This window comes from Condylostylus longicornis, unplaced genomic scaffold (assembly GCF_029603195.1).
Source record: "Condylostylus longicornis isolate FDR11 unplaced genomic scaffold, ASM2960319v2 ptg000002l, whole genome shotgun sequence".
Taxonomy (NCBI): Eukaryota; Metazoa; Arthropoda; class Insecta; order Diptera; family Dolichopodidae; genus Condylostylus; species Condylostylus longicornis.
The window spans coordinates 1,473,116-1,501,113 of record NW_026577971.1 but is presented as its reverse complement, the minus strand read 5'-3'; the positions used below and the strand labels follow the sequence as shown (position 1 = coordinate 1,501,113).

Below are 27,998 nucleotides of genomic sequence, written 5' to 3'. Positions count from 1 at the left end.
TCATCTATTTTTGCGATACCTATATAATATATAAAATGTTAATTATTACCCTTTGCACTCAATATAACAAATTTTATAAAATGTGTAACATTTCTGTTTACACTATTTTATTTTTCTGTATTACTAAAATATTTATTATTATTTATTAAATTGATATATTCAATTTTTATTTAATTGAATAAATTTATTTACTCATTGTTATTGCATCGCATATTTACTTACATAATGGTAATTATCTCATTTATAACATGTCAATTACTATTATAATATTTTTTATTATATTATTACTGTTATTATTATTAACATTTAATTATTTTTTCTTAATGTGAAAACAAAAAAAAAACATTTGATTTCCTTTATTAATTCTTTAAATTCAGTCTCCTTTCTGATGAATTTGATTTGATTTTATTGAATTATTCTTATTATTGAATTTTATACTTATCCCTTAATATTATTCTTTTATATTTTAAGTTGGTTTATTTAATTTTTTATACATATATATATATATTTTAATTATAATATTAATCAATATTATAACAGTTTAAAATCACACTTAATTTTATTCTTTTACATATAAAAAAAAAAATGTATCTTTGGATACGGTTACATTATTGAAAGGGATTTAAGGTATGAACTGTTAAAATGCACATTTATGAACGATATATGCTAAACCCAGAAAACAATATTAAATTTTCTTCCGTGTAGCTCATTTTTAAAGCTAGCAAATTATTCAAAAAATTTTTTTTTTTTTAAATTAATTTAAAATTGTCATTAATATTATTGTAAAAATTCATAATGTATATAGTTTTTGTCTTTTTTTTCTGTTTTAAATTAATAAAATTAAAAAATTTTAAATGACTAGATTAAAATTATTCGTAATCATCTTTTAAGCCCCTCATCTGTAATGAGAAAAATATAGAAAAATAAAAAAAAATTGTATAACTAAATATAATGTATAGGTGATTGAAAGAACAAATACAATATTATAATTTGAATTATTCTGGCAAATAATCTGGCATATCAAATCAATCATTAACTATAAGCAAATTAATCTAATTGAAGTTTTTATCGGGATTCATTAAAAATCAAAGTAGAGAACCCGATATTTTTAGCAATGTAAATTCATTACATAATTCTTATATAAGAAACAAATTCTCAGAATAACTTTAACTAATATATTATCTCAAAATATATATATATTTTTTTTGTTTTAGAACACTTACATACTCGAATTTAACAGCACGATTTCTAAAAGCATCTTGCTCCATATCACGTATTTTATGCGTCAACATATGCTGCTTGAGATTACCCTATAATATAAAAATAAAATTTTATTTTTTAATTTCAAAAGTACTATTGATAAGAAACTTAAATATACTAGATAAATATAATATAATAAATATATTATATATAATATATATACATATATTATATATATAATAGCTGCAAGTTTATTATAAAACAACCCAAAATTATTTTATAATCAATAAAAAAAAAAATAATGAAATCTTACTTTAGTTGTAAATCCTCGATCACATATGGAACATTTAAATGGCCTCTCTTTCGTATGACTTCTATAATGAATTTCAAGAGCTGAATGACAAGGGAATGTTTTAAAACAAATGCCGCAGGTAGTGCTACCTCTGACACCTGTTTTAAGTTAAATTAAAAGAAAAAACAAAATAAAGTTAGTATTAAATTTTGTTCAATGAAATGAAAAAATTAATTAATTTTATGTTTAAAAAAATGTTCTATTAATTAAACTATTTACGTACCTGATAAAGCTAATGGATTAAATGGAGCTGCAGGCATTACTGACTGAGCAATAGTATTCATTGCGCTACACATATTTGATGTTTGACTCATTCCTGGTGGAAATAACGGTAGATTTGGAAACATTCCAAATGGTGGTCTTTGTGGCATTATATTATTAACGGGACTTGTAAGGTGTGGTGGCGGTGGTAGCGGTGGTGGTTGACTTGATAAAGGATGCATTTGTTGTTGTGGATTTTGTGGTAAAGGTTGTGGATGTGATTGTGGCTGCTGTTGATGTTGTGGATGCTGTTGTTGTTGGAGTTGCAGTTGTTGCTGTTGAAGTTGTTGGTGTTGTTGATGAAAGTGATGAAAATGCTGTAATTGAAGATCCCGTTGATGTTGTTGTTCTCTAAATAAATCATGATGTGATTGCGGTCGTGAGGGTGGCCTTTGAATACTCTCAGATGACTCTGGTCTATCGATTTTAGAACTTGGAGGTTGAGACGCGATTGGTGATGGTAAGGGTTTTGTTAACAATGGTTGTGTATTGTTTGTAATTGAAGTTGAACGTGGTGTTAAATCTAAAGCACCTTGAGACAAATCTGATGGAACTGGTGAAGATTTATTTAAAACACTTATTGGACTTCCTGGAGCAGAACCATTACTTGCTTCAGATTTATTTGCTAGGCTATTTCCAATTTTTAATTTCTGCTCAAAAAGCATTCCTTTGATTTCTTCTGTTGATTTTGGGCGATCTGAGTCATCCCCATTTGAAATTTGGTCATCGTCTATGTCATCATCGAAATCATCACTGCAGTCCATATTGTCGTCTAGTTCACCTAAAGAAGATTCTGAGCCCATGTGTCCATTTTGTGGTCCCATTCCAAAATTAAACGGATTAAATGGATTAAAAAGTGCACCTGGCATCATAGATGGTGGGAAATCTCTAATTTCAGCAGCAGAAATTTGTTCTGGTGTTAAATCTGTGGGCTCACCAGTGTGTAAACGAATATGCTGTTGTAAGACTAAAGCATTTGAATATTTCTTGTGGCATACAGGACACTGATGGAAATTTCGCATAGGTGGTCGGATTTTGTGCACAGCCATGTGAGTTTTTAGATTTCCTTTAGTAGTAAAAGCTCGTCCACAAATACGACATTTAAATGGACGCTCGCCTGTATGAGTTCTGTAATGCATTTGTAGAGCGCTTTTACAGGACAATACCCTATCGCAAACAACGCATTGATTTGGATCTGTTAGTTTTTTATTTTTCATTAATTCTTTAAGCTTCATAGTTTCTGAGGTGTTGGAGACCTCGATAAAATTTTCCCATGAATTATCATTACTATGCGGACGTGGTAGAAGAGCCATCTCGTGTTTCATGGGACCCAAAAACGGTGGACGTTGTAAGCCAGGAATACCGGCCGGACTTCTTATTGGAGATCCGCGATCAGGTGATCCCCGAAAACTCATTTGCATCCGGTGATGGTGTTCGAAAAGTTCCTCTCGTGTCATGAGTGACGGAGGCAAATGAGCGGATCCCATCGGTAAATCTGCCGCATTATGTGGTGGCATTGCAAGCAAAGGTTGAGTTGGGGATCGCTGTGGCATTGTTGGAACAATCTGTGGTGGTGGTATTTGCGGCTCTCGCGATATAATGGGTGACGATGCACTAGCCGGTCTTTTTGGGGTAGGTACCGGTATAATGTCTTCTTCATCCACATCTTTTTTCTCTTCTTTAATTTTTAAACTGACAGGTTCATCTATACTAGTATCTTTAATGGGCTCGGGGGGTGTTTCTTCTTTAGACTTGTCTGTCGGTGGAGGTGATGCTGACTTTCTTAAATCTTTTGGACTTTCTTCACTATCCTTTCTTAAAATAGGTGTAGCAACAGGTGACTTTTCTGGTGGAGATATTGAAGGCGTAGCTGTATTTGATTGTGAAACTGGAGTTGTTGTTTGAGGGGTAGGCTGCTGCGGTTGTTGCTGTGGTGGTGGTTGAATCCCTGGAGGTGGTGGCATTGGTGGTAATCCGCTAAAGAATGGATTCGCATATGGTCCTAGTGACTTTAAAATATCCAATGGTGGCCTATATATGGAAGGTAAACCTGGGAAACCAGCTCCAGGTGGGAATGACAAAGGTAATGAGACAGGAACATTTGGAATATGTGTTGGCAATTGTGATGGTTGATGAGTTGGAGATGAATCTGGTGACATTTGATCTAACAGTGGCGGATGAAATTTATCTAAATGCTCTGGAATAGGTGTTGAATTCATTGGAACATGAGGAAACTTTTGAGCATGCCTCTGAAAATGAACTTTTAAATTCCCCTTAGTGGTAAAACGGCTGCCACACACATTACATTTAAACGGACGCTCGCCAGTATGAGATCTGATATGAATTTGTAAAGCGGAATCAGAACCAAAAACTTTACCACAATATCGACATCTATGTTTAAAAAATGGTTCATTTCGATTTTTATCACCATTTTTGTCTTTGCCAAAAGCAAATTCATCAGCTAAATTTCCAGATAAAATTCCCTGTGACGCCGAATCAAGTACTTCTTGTGCGCGCTTTTGTAACATCTCCAAAGAATTTGGTTCGTTCAGAGATGGAGGATTATCATGATTTGTTATTATTGCTGAAGCTAAATCAGAACCGTACGGTGGCAATGGTTGATTCTCATCCTGACCGCCATATGGCAGCGGTACATTGTCTTTTGAAAAATACTTATCGTCCAGTCTATACGGTAATCGAATTTCTCCATACTCAAGAGGTTCATCTGGTCTAAATTTCTTAAATTCTATCATACTATCATCATTGTCATCATCGTCATCATCATCGTCCTCCATATTTATTATGTCTTCCTCTCCATCTTTATCTTTAGACTTAAATTGTTCACCATTTTCCAAAATGTGATCATCATTTAAAGTCTTTTTGTTTAAACTATTGGTTTCTCCACGATTTTGAGATCTTCTGTTTGGTAAATCATCATTATTGTCTCGATCTTCATCATCCATTTCACGATCTTCCTCTTGATCTTGTTCACTGGCATTTTGACTCTTATTCATCTGATTGAGAGCCAACTGGGATTGCAATTGCTGAATTAACTGAATTTGAAATAGTTGCTGCTGTTGTAGGTTAAACAGCGTTTGCTGCAAAAATGCTAACTGTTTCATTGCAGCTTCATTAGTAGCTTCATTACCACCATTTGCAAAAGTTTTTGCAGCAAATTGCGCTATCGCCATTTGCATATTTTGTATTGCTTCAAGAGTTACTGGCCCTCCTACAGGAAATTGTGGAAAATCTTGTGGCAATGGCAAATGTCCAGGTAATGGACTTGTACAACTGCTTGTGCTTTGTTGATTTTGTTTTCCATCTGTCGAATTTGTTGTAGAATTTCTCCGTTCTATTGAAAAGTTGTCCCCTAACTTAGGTGGAGAACTTGCGTCATTTTTAGCTAATGCTTTTTTGATTACTATATCTTTATTTTGTGAATCAATTACTTTGTCCACCGACTCTATATTTTCTAGATTATTTATTGTAATTTTACTTTCCTCCTTTAATAACGACTTCTTATTTTCTAATATTTTGTCTTCTGATTGAGTTTCATCGCCATTTGTCTTATTATGTTCTAAGCTTTTCTCAAAATTATTGCTATTTTCATTAAAATTACTAGTCTTAGTTAAATTTATATTTTTACTACTAATGCTACTACCATTATCATTACTTTCGTTATCATTACTATTATCATTATTACCATTATTATTTTCAATATTACTATTATTGTTATTATTATTTACAGATAATTTTTTATCATTTTCAATGAAATTATCACTTTCGTTGACCAAATCCGACTTACTAATTTTCAGTGATTTTTCTACACTGATTTCCGCCGTATTATTATTTTCAATATCAACTATAGGTGAAGTGGTCATAATGGTTTCATCATCATCATCACCCGCCAACAATGAAGTTGGTGGATGATCTGCTACTTTATTTTGATCAGCCAAAGCTGGTGATGGTGTTTTATTATTAATTTTATCTAATTCTCTATATGATGTAGCTAATGTGTCTAACATTTCGGCGGTGTTTATTTGAATCGGACTATTTGTTGCAATTGAATTTTTATTTGGACTTAATGTAATTTCTATATTATTGTTATGATTATGATCGCTTTCTATACTATGATTGTTACAACTATTGTTATTACTATTAATATTTTTATTATGATTATTATTATTTAATGGTGTTGAAATTTTATTAGTTTCTAAAGTTTCTTCTATATCAGAAGTTACTGTTTCTGTTATTTTTGACGTATGGTGGGATTCTAATTGAATTGGACTTGCTGATTTACTGCATTCAATTATTGGTGAATTGGATTTTGATCTACCATTCTCTTCTTGATCGCTTGAAATTTCTGTAAATAAATAAGAAAGAAAAAATTGAACATTATCAAGAAATATAACTAACATTAAAAAACTTTAACAATTTTATCTAATTTTTTAAATATATATTATATTCATAACTATTCTTTAATTTCCTCTCAAAATATATGCATCTTCTTTAGGAAAATGAAGGACAATTTAAGTACATAAAATTAAAATCAGCGAAGCAAAACATTTATTTCGGCGCCTTAAAAATTATTTCAGAATTAGAGATATTTGATACTGTAAAGATTGCACGCTCTAAAGAATTAAGAAAAATAAAGAACTAAAACACTTAAATGCAAGAATATAGAGTAATAAGAGTAAAAAAAATGAATGGATTTTCTTAAAGAAAACAAAAGAAAGAAGACTAAACCTCATGCAAATTTGGATTCGCACGTGACACACTTATTTCCAAATTGCATTTGGCAGGTTTTAATTCGCATTCAAGAAAAGCAAAAGAATTTTTATATTTGTACGCAAAATAATTATCAATTTGAAAATTAATTTAATTTGACCATGGAAAAAGCCCAAAAAATTACGATAAAATAAATAAAATTAAGTTATAACACTTTAGAGTATACGAGGGGGCAATGATTAAGTCAATACTTGAAATAAGCATTAAATTAAAAGTATGTCTTTCATATGCGAGATTTATGTTCGAACTACATTAATACCAAACGTATTGAGTATGACAGGAACGCGTATATACGCATTCATATATAAAAAAATTTTTTGTTTTTTTTCGACAATAATTACAATAGATACGCACGCACCTACTTATTTAAAATAATTAATTTCAATTAAATTGATATGACGTAAATCTTATATACATATTATTATATATTTGCAAGTTTGAGTCCATTTTGAGCACCTGTATACGATAGCTACCTGAATGTATGCGTATGTTACAATTATATTTAAAAAAAAATAAATTTCTTAACGCATACATTTTCGTCACAAATGTACTTATGTTACGGCTGTAACCATATTTAACGTTAATTTTCTTAAAACTCATATACTTAGTATGAGTTAAAACTCATATACTTTTGAATCTATCATCAAAAAAGTCATACATTTTTTAAATATTTATATCAAATACGATTTAGATTACAAAATTTCAAATATAATTAAAATATATGCCTACTATAACATAACATGTTTATATACAATTACATAATATATATATATATATATATATATATATATATATATATATATATATGTATATATATACCTAAACTGTATACAAAATATAATATCTTTCAGATTTATATGTGCATATCATGTAGGTAGAAACAAATAATATACGTAAGATAGGTACATCATACAGTACATTGTATAGAATACAGGTTTATATATCATAATGGTGGTGTTGCCAGAAATGTATATATTTTATAACATTATTCATGTTATTTAAGGTGTAACTATACGTGTAAACTTGTAATTGGTTTAAATTAAGTAGTAATATTCTTGTTGACTATTTAAAATCTTAATATAGGAATAAAATGTTTCTTAGCACCTTTTTGGAAAATTAATAGAAAAAAATTGTGCTCATATATACACACCATATTTATATATTTTTGTTTTGCGTTATGTTATACTATTTAGACTTCAATATGTGTTTCAAAAAAAAAAAAACATAAACAAAGTGAGATAGAGCGAAAGAGATGTTGTTTTTTTTTTTTTTGAAAGAATCAATGATGAAGGAGGTCATCATCAGAGAGGGAAGTTGCTAGAGTTTACTATAATATTATGTATACTTTTGTAATATAATATTATAAATAAAGTTTTTTTCTTTTTAACTATATGATAACACAATGTACACATATAAACTAAATATAGGTATGTTATACATTTAGATATAATGATGTTATACCCAAATGTATAACACAATTTTTTAATTAGATTTAAATTTTTTTTTAATCCAATTAAAAAATAATAACCCGCATTATTTATTTAAAATTATATTTATCAGATATCTGTTATAAATTTATAACAGATATCTGTTATACAATATATAATTTCATATGTATACGTTATACATAATTTCATATGTATACGTAACTATATAATTAATAAATTATGTCTTAATAATAATTTTTTTCTATTTTATTTTAAATATTTTAGTTATTTTTCAAAATTAATGTTATGATTTATAAATATAAATGCCATTTTTGGAAAATTTTTATTTTTTTTATAATGGCAATAAATATTATAAAATACAATAAAGAATTTATATGAGTATAACTTAATCAAATATAACAGTTCCCACACAAAAGATGGCAATAACTTATAGTTCAAAAAGTCCCAAATAATCCAAAATCATACGAGTACTAATTTTTTTTGAAAAGATTTTCTAAGTAAGAAAAACTTAAACGTTTAGCACGAAAGAAATTAAAAACAAGTAAAAACGTTTCAGTCGGTATGAACCGATTGAATTATACCCTGCACCTTTCATTGTTGTATAGCAATTACTCAAACCTGTGAAACCATTCTATAGAAACTTCACGGATATGTCTGACCTATAACTGAACACACAACTACCAAGTTTCATGAATCTGACTTTATTTTTTTTCCAAATATTTAAAATTAGCTTTTGGAGTTGTATGGCAGGTACCTAAACCTGCCAAGCAATTCCACTAAAACTTCGCTAATATATCTGATCTATAATTGGACACACAACTGCCAAGTTTCATGAATCTAACTTTATTACTTTTCCAAATATTTAAAATAAGCTTTTGGACTTGTATGGGAGCCACTCGAACCCGTCAAGCAATTTCACCAAAACTTCAGAAATATCTTTGACCTATAATTGGACACACAACTGCCAAGTTTTATGAATCTTGCTTTATTATTTTTCCAAATATTTAAAATTAGCTTTTGGAGTTGTATGGCAGGTACCCGAACCTGCCAAGCAATTTCACTAAAACTTCGCAAATATATCTGATCTATAATTGGTCACACAACTGCCAAATTTCATGAATCTGACTTGATTATTCTTCCAAATATTTAAAATTAGCTTCTGGAGTTGTATGGCAGGTACCCGAACCTGTCAAGCAATTCCACTAAAACTTCGCAGATATATCTGATCTATAATTGGACACACAACTGCCAAGTTTCATGAATTTGACTTTATTATTTTTCCAAATATTTAAAATTAGCTTTTGGAGTTGTATGGCAGGTACCCGAACCTGTCAAGCAATTCCACTAAAACTGCACAGATATATCTGATCTATAATTGGACACACAACTGCCAAGTTTCATGAATCTAACTTCGTTATTTTTCCAAATATTTAAAATAAGCTTTTGGACTTGTATGGGAGCCACTCGAACCTGTCAAGCAATTTCACCAAAACTTCAGAAATATCTTTGACCTATAATTGGACACACGACTGCCAAGTTTCATGAATCTGACTTTATTATTTTGCCGATTATAAAAAATTTGCTTTTGGAGTTGTATGGCAGCCACCCGAACCGGTACAGCTATCTCATTAGAATTTTTAGAGCATATGTAGAATATAATTGGACACATGTATACAAAATTTTACATTTGTACCTTTATTAGTTTTTGAAATAATTAAAATAAACTCTTTGAGTTGTATGGCAGCTACCCGAACCCGTTGTCCGAATTGGTCCAATAACAATAGGGTTCGTCCTTGGCACAAAAGAAGCAACTTGTGAAAGTTTGGTGTCGATTGCATTATTCGTTTTTGAGTTATCGTGCGATCGGACGGACGGACGGACGGACGGACGGACGGACGGACGGACGGACGGACGGACGGACGGACATGTCTAAATCAACGCAGAATTTTACGCTGAGCAAGAATATATATATATGTCCATACCGCAGGTGACTCCTTCAAGTAGTTACAAACTCCATACCAAAGTTAATATACCCTTCACGAAGTGCAGGGTATAATGATATACGGTTTTAGTATGTATACACTTAATATGCCGGCGCTGTAGTTAAAATTCAAATAAATTTATTACAAAAACAAAATAACAATAAAAAATATGAAGGCGGACAAACTTTAAAATGTAATATTTTTAACTAATTTAATTATTGGAATGTGATTCATTTTCATAAAATAAATATTAATAAACTATATTTTATTTTGTATTAATTAACTTATGATTCATGGATCCCGGAAATTACAAATTTTATAAGAATTGACTTAGAATTATTATTAAGAATTGAACCGTATGCCGTATATAAATCAAATTTATTTAGGGTGTTCGTATCTAAATGCGCTTCTATATACCATTGTGTTAGCGCTCATGTGCTCAAACAATGTTCACAGCTCAACAGGTTCGGAGTTACAGGCGCTTAAACTAAATTTTTACTCTTTGAAATGTTAAGTACTACTCAGTCTCTACGTCGGATAGATTCATTACTAAAACTGATTTGAAAACTTCTGAATGAGGGCTTTGTCTTGAATTTATAATCTGTTCAAATATTTATAATCTGTTCAAATTTCGGAATGATATGACTTTAAATTTCGAAAAATTTGAAATTTTAATTTTTCATTTTTAAAAAATTTTAATTTTCTAGATGACGTAACATTGAACCATTTTAACACAGATTCCAATTTTAACACAGATAACATTCCAATTTTAACACAGATGGCGACCTTATCAACTGATCTTCAATTTAATATATGGTTTATCATGTTACCTGATCTGATTTTCGAATTAGGGAGAAAAATAAAGTGTTTCAAATGTTTTTATATCAAATTTTTTTCTTCAATAACTTACAAAAATGTACACCAACCGTTCAAAATAGTGTCTCTCTTCTGTCACGCAAAATTTTCAACATAAAAGCCAAGTTACCTTTAAATTTTACCCGGAATTTAAAATTAATGATCTGGAGAATATTATAAGGTGCCTTTCATTGACACAGCCGTGTAAGTCAGTTTTGATTTCAATAATCTTTTAATCTCGCTTAATAAATTTTCATATGCGTGGAGTTTTCTCATTATAAACCAGGTAATTTAGCAATAAAAAATTACTAATTTTTATAATATTATTTCATAAAAAAAAAACTTTTTGTAAAAATATTAATTATTGTTAGATTTATAAATAATTAAATCTTGCATATTTTCAAATCTTGTATTTTTACCCTTTTTTTTCTAATTTTAAATTGTAATTTCTGAATTTTTAAAATTAAATTCTTTTTTAATTGTTATATTGGCCAATATAATTTGAAAAAAAATATAAAAATAAATTTAAATCCAATGAAATTTAATGGGTTAAATTTATTAAATTATTATATAGGTGTTTTTTAATTCCTAAAATTTTAATAATAGATAATTTACTTATTTATTTTATAAATAAAACTGCGTAATGTTTTTATTACCGACCGCATTTTATACATAACAAGAGAGCAATTGACATCGTAAATAATTCCGTGACAATAGCAGGAAAATTTTTTTAAAAAAATCATAGGGGCAGAAAACTTGAAAATTGCTACGATCAACTTGACATGGCATAAAAAATTATTTTCGAATTTTCTAGACTTTTTTATGTTTCAGATATGGTATTCCTTATAATTTTATATTACAATACTATTCATTACCGATACTAATTCGAAAACTTTTCAGGACAATCGGATCAAATTAACATTTTTTCATATGTAAGTATGCATATTAACTAGATGCTTTGAAATTTAGCAGAAATTCAAAATTTGAAAAGTATAAAAGAAATTTTGAAAAATCTTGTGCAACCCTTCTACTACAATAACTTTAAATTTATATTCGAGCTTAAAAAATTAGGAAAAATATTGTTTTGGTCGGTTATGTGTCGTCAGATCGGTTATGTGTCGTCAGTTCGGTTATGTGTTATGTCGGCAACACCAATTTTTTTTTTTTGTATAATAAGCACATTATCCTCAATTAAAGTTTTTTTTTTAATATATTGTAATAAAATTCATAAATATAAACGCCATTTATTTAATTAATTATAATAAAAAAAAAAATAATTTTTCAATTTATTTCCTTTGTTAATAAAAATCAAATATTTTTTTTTTTAAATTATGTATTTGAATTAATACGATTTAAACTCTTATATTCTTATAATATAAATTTTTTATTTAATTTTTATAAAAAAAATTAACCTCATACTTATAATATAATTTAAATACTTTTTAATATTTTTCTTTTTCCTTTATGATACAGGAACAAAATATAAAAAAAAAAAATATCAAAAAAATTCTTTATTTTTCATTTCACAATTATATTTAATTTTTTTTATTAAATATTCAATTATATTTGAATATTTTTGTTTTTTATATAATATATATAATTTGTAGGTACATACAGGGTGTATCACTATAAAATAGAAATAACTATAAATAAGTGTTATTGACGTGGCCGATGGTACGATGTTGATTGAGAATTTAAAGAATGGCATTCTATAATTAGCATTTAGATATTTAGAAGTCGCAATATTCAGGAACCTATTACTCTTTAATTGACCAATTTCATTTTTATGATATATGACAGCAATATGACAGCCGAAAAAAATGCATTATTTTGTAAAATGTTTGAGTTAAACGCGAAATAAATGAAGAATGCTTGGTTTAAATCTTAACATTATGAATGCTGCGCATAACTTTTATGACACATTACAAATTAAATAAAAAAACAATAATTTCATTAATTTACCACAAAATATATTTAGTTGTAAGAATATAAATTAATTTGAATTCAGATGAACTCTAAAATAACCTAAAAATTGTCAAATCCGAATGTCAACCGCTTACTAATTATTAATTCATTCCTAATATTCTTATTGATTCTACCTATCAAAATTTCTTAATTAGTTCGTTTATAATACCTCTGTAGTATGCATATTACCCTATGGCCTACTATCTATATACTTACTTCCGATTATATACTGAAAATTTTTGTACTTGTTAATAATAATCAAAAATTTTTTTATTACACCCATAAGTAATTTTTAATTTAATTATTTATTTTCATATACAAGTACATATATATATTAATAATTTCGCCAACAATTTTAATTTTACAGACAATAATAATTACTTTTTTGCGTTGGTGTTTTTTTTTATTACAAATATTTATACAAGCGCGTACATAACGTATACTCGTATGTATGTATGTATAAAACACATTTATTTGGTTCTTATACAATACTTATTATATTTTTTTACCGCATATCTGTCGGTCGATGATGTTCTCGTCTATTCCCATTAATTTTTATCTCATTAAAATTGTCAAAAATTATTTTCCGTTTTCGTAAATTTTTGGATGATTTACAAAAAAAAAAAATTTTTTTTTTGTAATTTTGGAATTTTTTTTTTGTCTCAATTTATTATAAAAAAATAAATTGAAAAATTAAAAGAAGAACAACAGAAAAAAAACAATATTTTTGTTTAATAATAAACGAAAAGAATTTTTTTTTTTAAAATAAAAAATAATAAAAAAATTTAAAATAAAACCAAAAAAATTTGGAACAAATATGACGAAAATATTTACAAAATATATTTTAAGTACATTTTATAATTTATGTAATTATTATTATTTTACATGTATGTATATACATATATACAGGAACATACTTATACACACAATAATAAAAAAAATGTTATGAATTTATACAAAAATGGTGAATTAAAGTTCAAAAAGTACATTTAACAAATATTTTAATAATCGATGTGGCAAAAACCAAAAACAATAAAAATTAAAATGAAAACCACAATGAAATTTTTTTTTTTTTTTTCGTATATTTTTAAAGAATTTTAATGTACATAACCTCATTTTCAGTTGATATTTTCACTTATTTTTTACACGTATACATATAAGTATATATATAAATATAGTGTAGGTATGTACATAATATTTATATAAAAGAAAATATTTTTAAAATGGCATTTTTTCAGGGAATATTTTTTTTTTATCAAATAATATGGGATTCACATACTTATTTACCTACAGTCATTATAAGCGCATACTTATTTTAAAAATGATGATTTGTAATTGAGCCAAAATTTTTTTTTTTATGAATTTTATATATATATATATATATACACAATGTGCATACTTATAAAAAAGTAAATCAAATAAAAAAAAAATATCATTTTTAATAAAATTGCAAAATTAACAAAGCCAAAAAAAAATTCTCGCTTAAAATATACATATAATATGTATGTAGCACTGGGCAAATTAAACAAAATTAAATAAATTAGGCAGCATCTATATACTCCATGAATATTTTCTAGAAATTAATTTGGAATAAGCTATCTTCAATCATAAATGTAATCTTATAAAGGCAAAAGATTTCATATTAGAGACCGATTAGAATAGTTAAATTATAAGGAGTAAATTAAAACCCATTTGCCAATTAAAATTTATTGCCACACCATATCTTATATATCACAACAATTTGTGCTATATTCGATTTTTTGCCATAAAACTTTTAAAATATAAATGTGATGAAAATGTCAAAAACAATAATTTGCCATTTACAATGTATGTACATTATTGAAAACCCGGTTAGTTGCTTTTATTTGTGCAATTATACGGTTTCGGTTAAGAGCTCTACTCGGATAAGTGCTTAAAAAAATTGGATTTTTTTGAGACCCACTTAAGTGGGTTAACCCTCAACGCTCAATGAGAATGATATTGACAACGACTGCATATATATTACAAAAATAAATTTTCGGTGCCGTCAGGTGTGTTTGACAGGCGGAACATAGTGACACTGAAACACAATTGGTTGTCGACCTGTTTTTCAATTTATAAATAATCAAAAACGGAGATGATCTTTTGTATAAACGAACCTATCAAATAAATGTGTCTAAGCTATATTGTAAAATCATTGTTCACCAATGGTATTCTTTGTTTAATCTAAACAGGTCGTTGAATATTGTCGTTCCCATTGAACGATGTTTCACCAATATCAACTGATTACGTTATAGTTGTCGTTCTCATTGACCGTCGAAAGTAAGTTATTATTTATGTTACATGAAAATTTTTTTTAAAAATAATTTCTATTTTCATATTTGAATCAAAAATTTTCCATAATATTTCATAATGACAATCATATCTAATTTAATCTCTTACATAAAATGTGTTAAAAAATTATTCATAGATAAGTTTTTAGAGAAACTTATTCTTCAAAAATCATTTTATTATATTAATACTATTCATTAAAATAAATTTAATTATTAATTACCATATATACATAACAAATTCAAATGGCATTAATTATGAAACTTGAAATTATTATTAAGTACTTAAATTACAGAATTATAAAATATAAAATTCAGTATACTTAAGTATTTTATGAAAATTACTAAAAATTTAATTATTTATTTAATATAAATTAAGTAAAAATATAAACAAGTAAAAGCGTTTCAGTCGCTATAAACCGATCGAATTATACCCTTCACCTTTCAATGTTATATAACAATTACTCGAACCTTTGAAAATTATTCTATAGAAACTTCACTAATATGTTTGACCTATAATTGAACACACGACTGCCAAATTTCATAAATCGTACTTTATTACTTTTCCAAATATATAAAATTTTGTTTTGGTGTTGTATGACATCCACCCGACCTGCTGCAGTCATCTCATTAAAATTTTTAGAGGATATATAGAATGTATTTGGATGCACATTAATTATAATAGGGCTCGTTCTTGGCTCAAAGGAAGGAAATTGTGAAAGTTTGGTTGTATTTCCTTTATTAGTTTTTTGAATCATCGTGCGATCGAACAGAGAGACGGACATGTCTAAATCAAGGCATCATGTAGATGACTTCTTCAAGTGATTACAAACTCTATAACGGAGTTGCAGAGTGCAGGGTATAAGAAACGCGCATATTTAGTGTTTTATATGATAAGCAACTATAAAATATAATTAATATTATAAAAAAACTAAAAAAAATTTGTAGTGACAAACTTTGAAATTAAATTAGTATGCATAATAAATTATTAAGATATATATGCATGTATGTGTTTTATATAATTACTTACTTATTAATATAAAAGTGTTAAGTGAAAAATTTAATGACTGTCTTCTTCTTTTTATAAAAATTTTAATTTAATTTCGTAAATTACTTTGAAAATGTAGTAAAAAAAAATTTGACATTTTTTTTTTATTACATTTCTGCGATGAAGATTATAAATCTCAATAAAGCACGCAAAAATTTAATTTTTTTGTTTTTAAAAGTCTAATAATCTCTAATTTTGATAATAATAAAAAAACTAAAATGAAAAAATTAATTTTATTAATTTTTTTTTGAAATTTTAAAAAAGATAAGCGAGAAGAGGGAAATTTTTTTAATAAAAAATAAAAGACAAACCTAATAAGTAAGTAATTAAATTTTTTAAGGTTTTTTTTTTGTGAATCTTTCATATTGTAATAAAATATAGATTTATTACGATAGTAAAGTGCATAATTGGGTTAAAAAAAGTGAAAACACAAGTGAAAATTTAAAATGGAGACGACCTTTACTTCACACTAATATTAATGTCGACTAATATTAAAAAATTTTTTAATTAAATTAATTTTATAGAGTTTAGAGCAATTTATAGAGTTAAGAGCACAGTTTACATAATTTGATTCGAAATTGTTTAAAAATGTCGTTTTTGCACTCGAGAATACCTATTAAGTACTATACGTCTGCCATATTTTTTGCCATGTTTTATAATTATGCACTACAAAAATACAAGTCGTATTCTTTACTCAGACCCGTAGATTATTGCCGATGCATAGTATTAAATTTTATTGTTATCACAATTTTAGTCAAGACTATGTAACTTGATTGAGTCATCCCGCTTCCAGATCATATTTTACAGAAAAAGATAGCTATATAAATTAACCAAATTGTCAGCATATATTTTAGCTATAGCAGCAATATTTTATTTCTGCTCAAGCATTACAGTGAGAGTTATAAGTGAATATGTTCTGTTGCAGGAACAGTCATAATATTTACGAAAATTTTCAATGTTACATAATAATTTTAAAAATGTTTTATTTGACATGTGTACATGAAGAATCTCACAAGATCAATTAAAAATATATGTACATAGTCATAAAATCTAGCTACACATTTTGTATGTCACAAATCAATATGGAAGCAGACATATTGCTTATTTTATAGTTTTCCTTTTTGGCAACTTCAGATATAAAGTTGTTATGTCTTTTGGCTATCAAAATAGTAACTTGTTTTTTCAGGGTATTTATTTATAACTGTAAAAGTATGTATAGTAAGTATTTACTTGCATTAAAGAACGAAAAATTATTAAATTATTAAAGTAATTCCAATCTAATTACCGTGACTTACTTAATTTTTTTTTCCTTTTCCACTCCTACGAGGAGTATAGGGACTAACATCATACAACTATTGTTGTTAATATTTATTATTTATTTCCCTTGGTTTTTTTTTTTTTAATATCAAATTAATTTCGAATATATAAAAATTACTTGTATACCACTTTGTTATTTCATAAATATTGTATATTAAAAGCTATACTTATTATATTGAATATAATTTTTATAAGTAGTGACCTGACCGAAGTTTGAACTCGAAACCCTTCGGTTAAAGGACCGATGATCAGACTTACTTAATTAAAGCCGGCTCAAATTCTTAGTTTATTGATCGACTCCAACTCGTTATTCAGAAAGAGATAATTTTCCACTCAGAACATTATTTCTTTCCAATACCCAATAATTGAAAATTTTTCAAACGACTTCTCTGTCAAAACCGAATAAGTAAACAACTCAAAATTAAAATTTAATTAATTTTTCATTCTAACTTAAATTTATTGCAGATTTTTAGCAACTAATTATAAAAAATATAAATTAAAAAATAAATAATGTAAATTAAAAAATTAATAATGGCTATCTTTTTATTCAAATACAACTAATTATATGTAATCTTTATTATAATAAATTCATATGGATGTAAGTAAACTGCTTTTTTAATAACTTTTAACCAAAATAAAAAAAATTATAAAATTAAACAAATATTTTAAAATAAATATTAAATTTATATTGCCATTTGAACAAGTAATTAACAATATAACAAAATCTTATAAGGTGATTCTCTTTGGTAACTCAATACTTTTTCTCCAAAAAAATAAAAAAAAAAACTAATAAAAAATTGAAAATTAATTTACTAATTAAATTAAAATATAAAAAAAAAAATATTCATATTATAATATACTTATGTATTATATATAATTAATGTGTGTAATATATCTTAATTAATTTCATAAATAACCAACAAAAAAAAAACTCCCAAAATCCTCAAAAAAATCATTATTCCATCATATAAATAATCTTTGTTAATGAGTTGGAAACAACACAATTATATCATATTAAATGAAACAAAAAAAAAAATACTTATGTATTTAAAAATTTATTTTAATATTTATTTTAAAATTTATAGCATAGCCGAGAAAAATATTTCATTTTAATATACAAAAGAGAGCGAATAATTTATGTAAGTAGATTCTTACAAAATTCCAATTCAAATATTATTATCCAAAGAGTAAAATTATTCCGGTATTTAAGAGTTATATATACATTTTTATATTGAGAGAATATTTTTTTATTGAGAGAATATTTTTATATTGAGAACTTCGATGAAATTACTTATAAAATTTCCGATTATTTCTAAAAAGAAAAATTTGTGTTTAATGTTATAAATTAATTTTACTAATAATATGCAAAATATTAAATAAATTTTTCGATTTAATGATATGAGATGATAAAGCAAATCGACCCGAGAATATTTATTGTGATTCCTAGTTGAGTTGTGAAAACTTAAACTAAAAATCATTCTCTTAACACCGATTTTCAATATAAATTCGAGCCTCTTCGAGAAGGTCACACAGTTATTAGTTTGAACGTCAGTTATTGAATGCACATTTTTTCAGATGATGTTTAGAAGCCTTTTCGGTTTTCGGGCTTCTGGCACCTCAACTTAATACAAAACCCCTTGATGTCATTTAGGTAAAAAATCATCCAAAGTCAGTGACTTATCAAAAGTTCGATGAAAATTCGCAACTGATTCTTCAACATTACAATAATTTTCTTAAACCGCTTCTGGTCATACACTTATCTGGTCGTAAGTTCTTTAATTTTCCAAATAATTAATTAGTTTTTCCATAGTACTTTAATTTTGCTTATAATTATGTGAATAATGTGATAGAGAAATTAATTTTCTCCTCATTTTTATTCATTATCATAAAAAATTAAGAGCTATCAATTTGAATTTTTCAGAATCGACGAATCAACTTTTTTTTGAAGACATTAACATGATTTCCACTGAAATTTCTTAATCTTACATATACTTATCTCAGCATTTCACTTTACCGTAATCATGATTTTATGCACCCTCAGAGTTTAAGTGTTAAGTAGGCGTATTTTAATGCGTGCAGCTATTTCAAGCTCTCTATACCTAATATTAAATCTTTTACATTAAAATACCCTTAATAATAATAGCCCTCAGTTGAATAATTTGGTAACTATTTTAAAATAAATTTACTTTATAATCGTCTCCTATAATCGTTACCTATATTAGTAAACTAAAATTCTTTTCTAATAATAATTATATATCATAATATTTAATATGTATATCACCGTATACATATAAATATGTACATAAAAATATACGATATGACTAATATATCATATTTTATATTAAAATGATAGCTTTAACGATAAAATAAATGAATAAAGCAAAAATTAAAAATAAAAATAATATTAAAATGATTAATTTATCTTATTATAAATTCAAAAGTGTTTAGGAATTAAAATTAAAAGATGAAATTATAACAAAAACAAAATAATAACAAAAAAAACAAGTTTCATAATGTGAAAATTCGAACCCGGCGACTAATAAAGCAAAAAACAAAAAAAAGACAAAAAACCGTTTCGTGACAAGTCTAGCACAGCATATGTAGCCTCTACACACGTAGCCATATACATACATACATCATTATAAACATTCAAATATCGTATTAAGTAAATTAAATTTTTTTTTTATCAAATAAATCTTATAAATTAATAAATATTTAAATTTATTATTCATAAATAACAAAAATATTAAATATGCATAAAATATTTTTTTTTTTTTGTAATATCAACAATATTTTTTTTTCTTCATCGTCAGCTCTTTATAAACAAATGTGTGTGTGTACGTATTTATGAACACATACCGTATACGATAATGTACATGCATATACACATATATCACAGGTTTTTACACTTTTATCTGTATTCGTTACTAACTCACGTCAATTTTTGAAAATTGCTATATAGATAGTCTAAATATTAATCCATTCATTCAGTCACTCATTCATTATTTAGGTTAAAAACGTAAAAATTTAAAGCGAAAAAAAAAAAAATTGAAAAAACCAACAAAAAAAAATTTTTTTTTCTCCCGTAAATGTGACTAAGAAATTTTTCTAGAATACACAAAAAAAACAAATTTTTTTTAATTTAAATTCTTAAGAAAAAATATTTTTTATAAATTTTCATATTTTTTAATAATAATTTATTTGATAGATTTAGATTAATTAATTTTTATTTTAAAAAAAAAATTTTTTAAACAAAAGTTAAAATGAAATTCTTTTCGTTTCTATTAAGGAATTTTTAATATTGCGGGTTATCTTATTGGTATACAATATTAGTTCTGTATTTTTTAAATATTCGATTTTGGAAAATAATGTATGAGAACAGTATGAGAATGACAATTAATATGTTTACCGTATATACGAGAAATTATAGAACTTCAAAACATATAAAATTGAAATCGAATTATTATTAGATTGGATGTAACAACAATTTATAACTGCGTAGATCTCATTTCCTATGTGATAGGTTTTCTGTTTATATCGTAAGACCCATACCGAGCATTATTTACATTTAAAATTATTGCAAATTTATAATTATTTGTGGCAATGAATGTCAAATTTTTTATGGCAATTAATCAGTCTGTTCTTGAAAAAAACCATTTCTCGGCCATGAATCTATATTTTTAATAATAATGTGCGGATCTTTTCTCGATTACAGATTCCCCATATCTTTAAAACAAAAAAAAAAACATTATTAAAGTTCTAGAATAATAAACATTAAACATAACCCAAACTTCATCCGCATATTTTTTGAAAGAACAACTTTTAATAATTTCAATTCCACCAGCTTAATATCATACTGTACATTTTTTTTTTTGGATGTGATAAATTATGCAAGATACGGTATGCCTGCTACAAGTTAATCGTATATCGTAAGCTCTATGTATCTATTTAAATATCTGCAAATAAATTCTGAAAATTATTTCAATTGTATAATTTTATAATAAATACGATAAATTTGGCATTATATCGTATTTATATTTGTACATAATATAACACTTTAATTAGATTGTACTTTAACAATTACGGTACAAAAAAAAAAAAAACAAAACAAAAATAAGACAAAGAAAATTGTAGACAAAATTATCAAATACGAAAAATCAAAAAAGAATTTATCAAAAGTATCCTTGAAAATAAAATTCATAGTCCTTTTCTTTTCACACCCATCATCAGCAACATGTACAAAAAAGAAAGCAACATATGTACCCAGAGAACGCATATTAAGTAGCATAATATTTGTATAAATATAACAAAGTAAGCATACGAATCTTTGATTAAGCATATCAAGAAGTGATAGCTCTTGATTGTATATATGATTATAGCCCTATATACTTAGACATTATTGTACAAGAGCACATATATATATTTATAATCGACATATGCTTAAGAGAACACGTTATTATTCTTATTTCTACAGAAATAAGTAAATTGTTCGTTAATATTTCTATATTTTGTAAATGAAAATATCAATTAACTTAGGCAACTATATGTACTTTCCAGACATTACATACGCATATGCACATAAGTTTTATATACATAGATTAATTTCAGTACACGAGTAGGTATGCATGAACTTAATTTGAATCATAAGTATGTGAGTACATTTTTGTGTACATATGTATTTATATACAAATGCAATAAACATATGTATATATTTATTTTTTATATAAGTATATATACATAATTTAAAAAATCTTGTAAATTTTTCTTGTATATACAAAGTGGTTTCCCCCTTTAAAGATAAAATATTGTTCGATGTGTCATTAAGATACTTCCCAACAACAACAACAACAACAGTAATAAGAATAAAGAGCAGAAGAACAGCAACATAAAAAGGTAAAATGCCATAACCAAAATAGAAAAATAAAAATGAAGAAATAAAACAAGATTTCTATATAGATATTTTTCATAAAATGTCACATGCTTTTGCTTTTAAAGCAAAATTCAAAATCTATTATAGTTATGTTTTTGTTTTTAGCTCCCCAATAAAGGTTACTTTATTTTTTTTTTTTTCTGAAAACCTTTAGTTCAAATGATTCTATTAATTTTCTTTTCGCTATGCTTTGTTTTTTTTTTTTTTTTTTTATTTTTTTATAACTTGTTCACATGGATATTGTGTCGGCATTAGGCTTGCAAACCACACTACATTTATAATGTGCTTTTCGGTTGGTTAGTACTGCTTACTGCTTTTCAGCAATACTAGAACAAAAATTTGATTAACTAATCGAGCGTATTCGGAAAATATTAAAAAATATCTTCTTTTTTCTCTATTTCACTTCTACTTAAGTCAATATTATGGGTAATTTATAGCATTCATAGTACTTATATATATTTAAATTTTACATATGTAATTATTATGACAGTAACAAATTTTCTCAATTTAGTAAGTTTTTACAGTTGACCACATAAAAATTGTTTCTCAATTATACCCCCTTTTGTTACAAAAATTACTTACATAATAATATGATATATACTTAATTGAATCAGTCAGAGAGAATTTAAGAATCTATAGACGAACACAAGTGACAATAAAAATAATTGAATACAATCGGCAGCAATCGGTAATAATCGGAATATATACATAAATTAAAACATCTGGCAATCTTTTATACTACATATTTAACAATATTTATATTTTTATATTATAATACATACATATATATATATGTATATATATATATATATATATATATATTTAGATATATATAGATTATTGTGAAAAGAATCGCCGCAAATTATATTTTTATGATTTGAGAAATCATTATATTAATACACTTGCATATACTATATGACAGACATAAAGTGTATAACATATAAAATGTATAACAATTTTACATACTTATATTTTATATTATAAACTTATAGAGTGTATAAATGTATAAAAAAAAATTTTAAATTTATTATTTAATCTATGGATGGATACAGGGTAGGTTAAAACACTTTTGTTTATTTTAAATTTTTTCGTTTTTCTCTTAATCTTTAATTTTTTTTTTCGTGTTTTGTTGTTGTTTTTATTTCTTAAAAAGTTAACCTTTTAAATCATACAATTTTATAAAGATTAAAGATTATTGTATGATAAAAAGCTTTTTATATTTTTTTATTAATAATTTTTATATTGTTTATTTCAGTATTAATTTATTTTTATTTTTTAATATTTATTGATTTGATTATTGTATAGAAATATATTATTGTCGCGTTATTAATAAAATATTCACTCACCACACTTACACACGGAGTTTTATCGAACTAAAATATTAAACGTAGCTATTAATGAATGTTAGACGTATAGTTATTATTTAATAAAATGTTAAGCATAAATATGATAATTGTTGCGTTCCATTTAAGATTATGTATAACACTTTAAACCTATATTACACACTAAATTATGCCAGCCTATATAAAGTAGTAGTGAAGGGAATACTTATTCCAATTTCTGATAGATGTCTCTAAATTGAATTTTAATAGAAAACAGCGTTCGATTCCATTTATAAAATACTTGAATTAAGTCTGATATCGTTATATACAGTCTTAAATGGAACATAAGCAATATATTGATATAGTTATAAATAAATCACGTTTTTTTTATCTAAATGTAAAATATATTGTATAACAGATTGTATATGTATATATGTATACAAACGTATACAAATATACATTGTCAAAATGATTAAAATTAGATCGAAGAAAATATCGTAAATATATGTATATGTATATTAATATATAAATTGAAATTTATTATTATTATTATTAAATATTATTATTAAAATATTCATAACGAGTTTTTATTTCGATCAAATATTATAACTAGGTGCATAAATTCACATATATATTTACATAATACAATATACAATGAATGATAACAAATTATATTCTTATATACAGTTATGTATATATAACAGTATAACAGTTATATATATATAGCAAGTATTTATAATCAATTGTGGGAATAAAGAAAACGAAATATTTTTATTAATAATCTTATAATTTATAATATTTATTTAAAAACAAAAAACACAAAAAATTTTATCGAATTTTTTCTATAGTTTCTAAGATAAAACAAAAGCAACAAAAGTATTTAATATTATGTAAGTTAGTTATATATGTATATATAAAATAAGTTTGAATAAAATCTTAGAGCTACCAAAAATATTCAAAAATATTCTACTTATTAAAAATTTATTCAAAAAGTTAGCCTAGATTTTTATGAAGATTTTTTGAAATAAAGGTACACCTGTGGTGTTAATGAATATTTCATAGTATAAATAAATAATTCTAATAAACCTATTATTAAGGCTATTCAATATTGAGTAACAAATTTTAGTAACAATAATATCACAGTTACAAACTATACTTTACATATGCAATTAGATATATGAAAAAATTTTATAAAATTTTCAAGTTCTCTATATTCAACTAAAATATAGAATAAATTTAGCTCTTGAGCTACGAGTATACACTTTTCTTACAATAAAATATTGGCAATACTTAAATCAATGATGTCCAACTGTTTTTAGTTGGTTGTTTCAAATTACGTAGCAAAATACGTCAAAATCGGTTATTGGCAGTGAAAGAAAATAATTTTGAGTTTTCGAGGAAAGGCTCTGCGAGCGACATCTGTTGGATAGAGTGATTTTGTGTTTTCTTTTCTGAAATTGAACTCCAAATCAATACTGAGTTCTGATATTATTGTCCTTCAAATTTCATAAAATATTTGGGCAACTGACTATTTTTAACACAGCACCGATTCATTACGTCATAAAGAAAAGAAGACAATTAAAGCAAGTATTCAACTTTTGGAATTAAAATTTTTTGTTATACATCTTCATTACCTTGGTTCCTGTGTATTCTTTGAAATACTTATAGATTTACATACTCGTATAACACATGAATATAGTTTCTTATATACAATTTTTATATTAAAATTCAAATTTTAATTATGATTATTGATTGAAATTTTTCTCATTTTTTCTAGTTTCTGATCCAATTTAGGTATTCAGAATAATTATTATTTATGTAGATATTTTTTAATTTAAAAATTTATTCTATATATAGTATAAAGATAGACAATAATATTATTGTTTAAATTATGTAAATTATTTCCGTCATAAATCCAATAATAAATTTTAAACTTTATTAGTGATTATTGTTTTAAAAAATTTTTGGAGCAAATTAAATCAAAAAAAAAAATTTTTTTTCTATGAAATTTTAAATATTTTAATTTTTGTAATAAAATTAATAAATAAAAATAAATTAATATTTATTGTTTAGATAGTCATTAAATTTTTTTTAATTTTAATTTTAAGTACAGTATGCAGCAAAGGAAGGGAATTCTTATATAGACTTAGCGTAAAGTGACTGAGACAGTAAAGCGGCCAAATACCTTAAATTAATACAGTAAGAAGAAGAAATTTGAGCCTACAGTTCGTATAAAATTTGACTAAACACAAAAAAAAACTGAAAAATTTTTGCTTTATGGAAAAAAACATAATTTCATAAAAGATTCCAAAATTACTCTTACAAAATATTGATTTCTTGATTTTGAACAAGAAAGTTAAATTTTCTGATCAAGAAGGTTGAATTCGTAACTGAAGCCCGTCCTGTATAAACTGTATTCAGGCTGCACATACTCTTTTTTGCGGGGTGCATGAGCAATAGTGCGGTAGGTTTTTTAGCTCAATTCTATTCGGGTAAACATTGCCAATGGCTCTGCTTTTATCCGAGTCATTCATGTCACGTGGATAGCAATGCTGAATCCCTTCGCTGGCTAAAAATAAGGTTAAGTTTCGTAAAAGTGTATTATTCATTGCTTTTTTACAAATGTATTGATTAAAATGCAAACAAATTAATTATTTTATCTAAACTTCATTATTTAACATTAAGCTCATAATTTGAATAAATATAAATTTAACTGGTTAATAGAAGATAAATTATATTATAATATGTAAATCAACAGTTCACGTACTGTAACTCTTTATACACAAGTGTTTCTAATGCTCATATTACACTTGTTTTAGTATATAAAGAAACACATAGAAAAAGTCGTGGAATTTTACTTCATAATATAGAAAATTAAATACAAATAATAAGTCACAAGATAAAATCAGATCATGATTAAGAATAATAACAAATTAATTTGAAAAATCAAAAGCTTAAAATTTGTCTGAATAAAGTTAATGATTATGATTGTAAATCTAAAAGTATGATTAAAATTAAAATTTCTTTAGAAAATATTCACACAAGTATACGATTATTAAACGCTTATTAGTATTCCATCAGGTTAGGCAAAAAAAAAAAAAATATAAAATAAATATTTAAAATATTTTCATGAATTTAAGATTTTTATGAAGAAATAAAATATAAGAATAAATTTAATAATTTTTTTTGAATCCACGATTTTTTGGCTCTATAACTGATTAGCCTATAGCCTATGAGATATAAAAAAAATAGAGACGAATAGCCAGGTGAATGCGTTGGTGCCCTTCAATTCCTTTACTCGAAGCATGGTAATCTTGATGTGAATACCGAGTCGTTACGACGTAGACGGAAATAAGTAAACTGATTGCTTTGAGCGGAAGTTGGGCGGTACCTTCATTTATTGGACCGGAGCCATACTTTGAAACGGTTTTGTGTGCCACAAAAGACCATTGGAACGGTTGCCGGAGGTTCGTTACTGCAAAAAATTTATACCTCTTCCATCGGAGAAGCGGAATCTTGTGACACTAGCTCGTACAAACCTAAGATTATTGGTGAATGTGCTTACTACTTATCGATGGTCCATCTCATAAAAGTATGGGTAAAACGGAGAGCGATCTTTATTTGGAAGAGGACACGAGGGTAGAGCACTTATTGAGCATAATGCACGATGGTGGCTCATTTGCGACTAAGATGCTTAGGCAGAAGTTTTGTGACCGGGCAGAGGTCTCGCACCTTGAGGTGACTGCATTACTTCAATTTTTCAGGGGGCTAGGTATAGAACAAAGATACATGAGGATAAGAACCACTATTTGTAAGAACGATCAAGCTGCCTTAGATATAAAATAAGAGAATAAGTTCTTACAAAAAAAGTTTTATAAAAACTAAAACCAATAGAGGAAACATATAAACATTCAAAGTATATAAAGAAAATTTCATTCAAAAGTCCCTATCAATCACATGAAGACGTTGAGGATGAGAAGTTTGTCTACAGTATAGCATATTTTAATTTTGTCACAATAGATCAATGAAACATCTTAAATTTTTGTTATAGAGGTACTTAAATTTTTGATTTTAAGTCCTTCGCGGTTCATAACTTTATTTGGGTAATTATATTTTACTTGTAGAATATTTTTTTAATTCCAAAATCCCCATTATGTATTTGAAAATTTAAGTTCTATAAGTATACCAATATTAATTTTTTGGTAAAAATTTATTCGATAA

General features: G+C 25.9%; 1 protein-coding gene across 3 annotated transcripts in view; it reads right to left on the bottom strand.

Moving 5' to 3' along the window:
- Positions 1 to 258: 258 nt before the first annotated feature.
- The window catches only part of LOC129605414 (homeotic protein spalt-major), a 38,922-nt gene continuing 11,182 nt past the window's right edge, over positions 259 to 27,998 (bottom strand). Inside the window, exons 2-5 of one of the 3 annotated variants that reach the window (XM_055515193.1) lie at positions 1,776 to 6,176; positions 1,514 to 1,593; positions 1,224 to 1,310; positions 259 to 899 (exon numbers count right to left, since the gene is read on the bottom strand). In XM_055515193.1, coding sequence (XP_055371168.1) covers positions 870 to 899; positions 1,224 to 1,310; positions 1,514 to 1,593; positions 1,776 to 6,176 — 4,598 coding nt within the window. In that variant the 3' untranslated portion in view covers positions 259 to 869. Of the gene's footprint in view, positions 900 to 1,223; positions 1,311 to 1,513; positions 1,651 to 1,775; positions 6,177 to 27,998 lie in introns of all 3 variants that reach the window. The other 2 variants (XM_055515173.1, XM_055515184.1) reach the window with 2 other exon arrangements.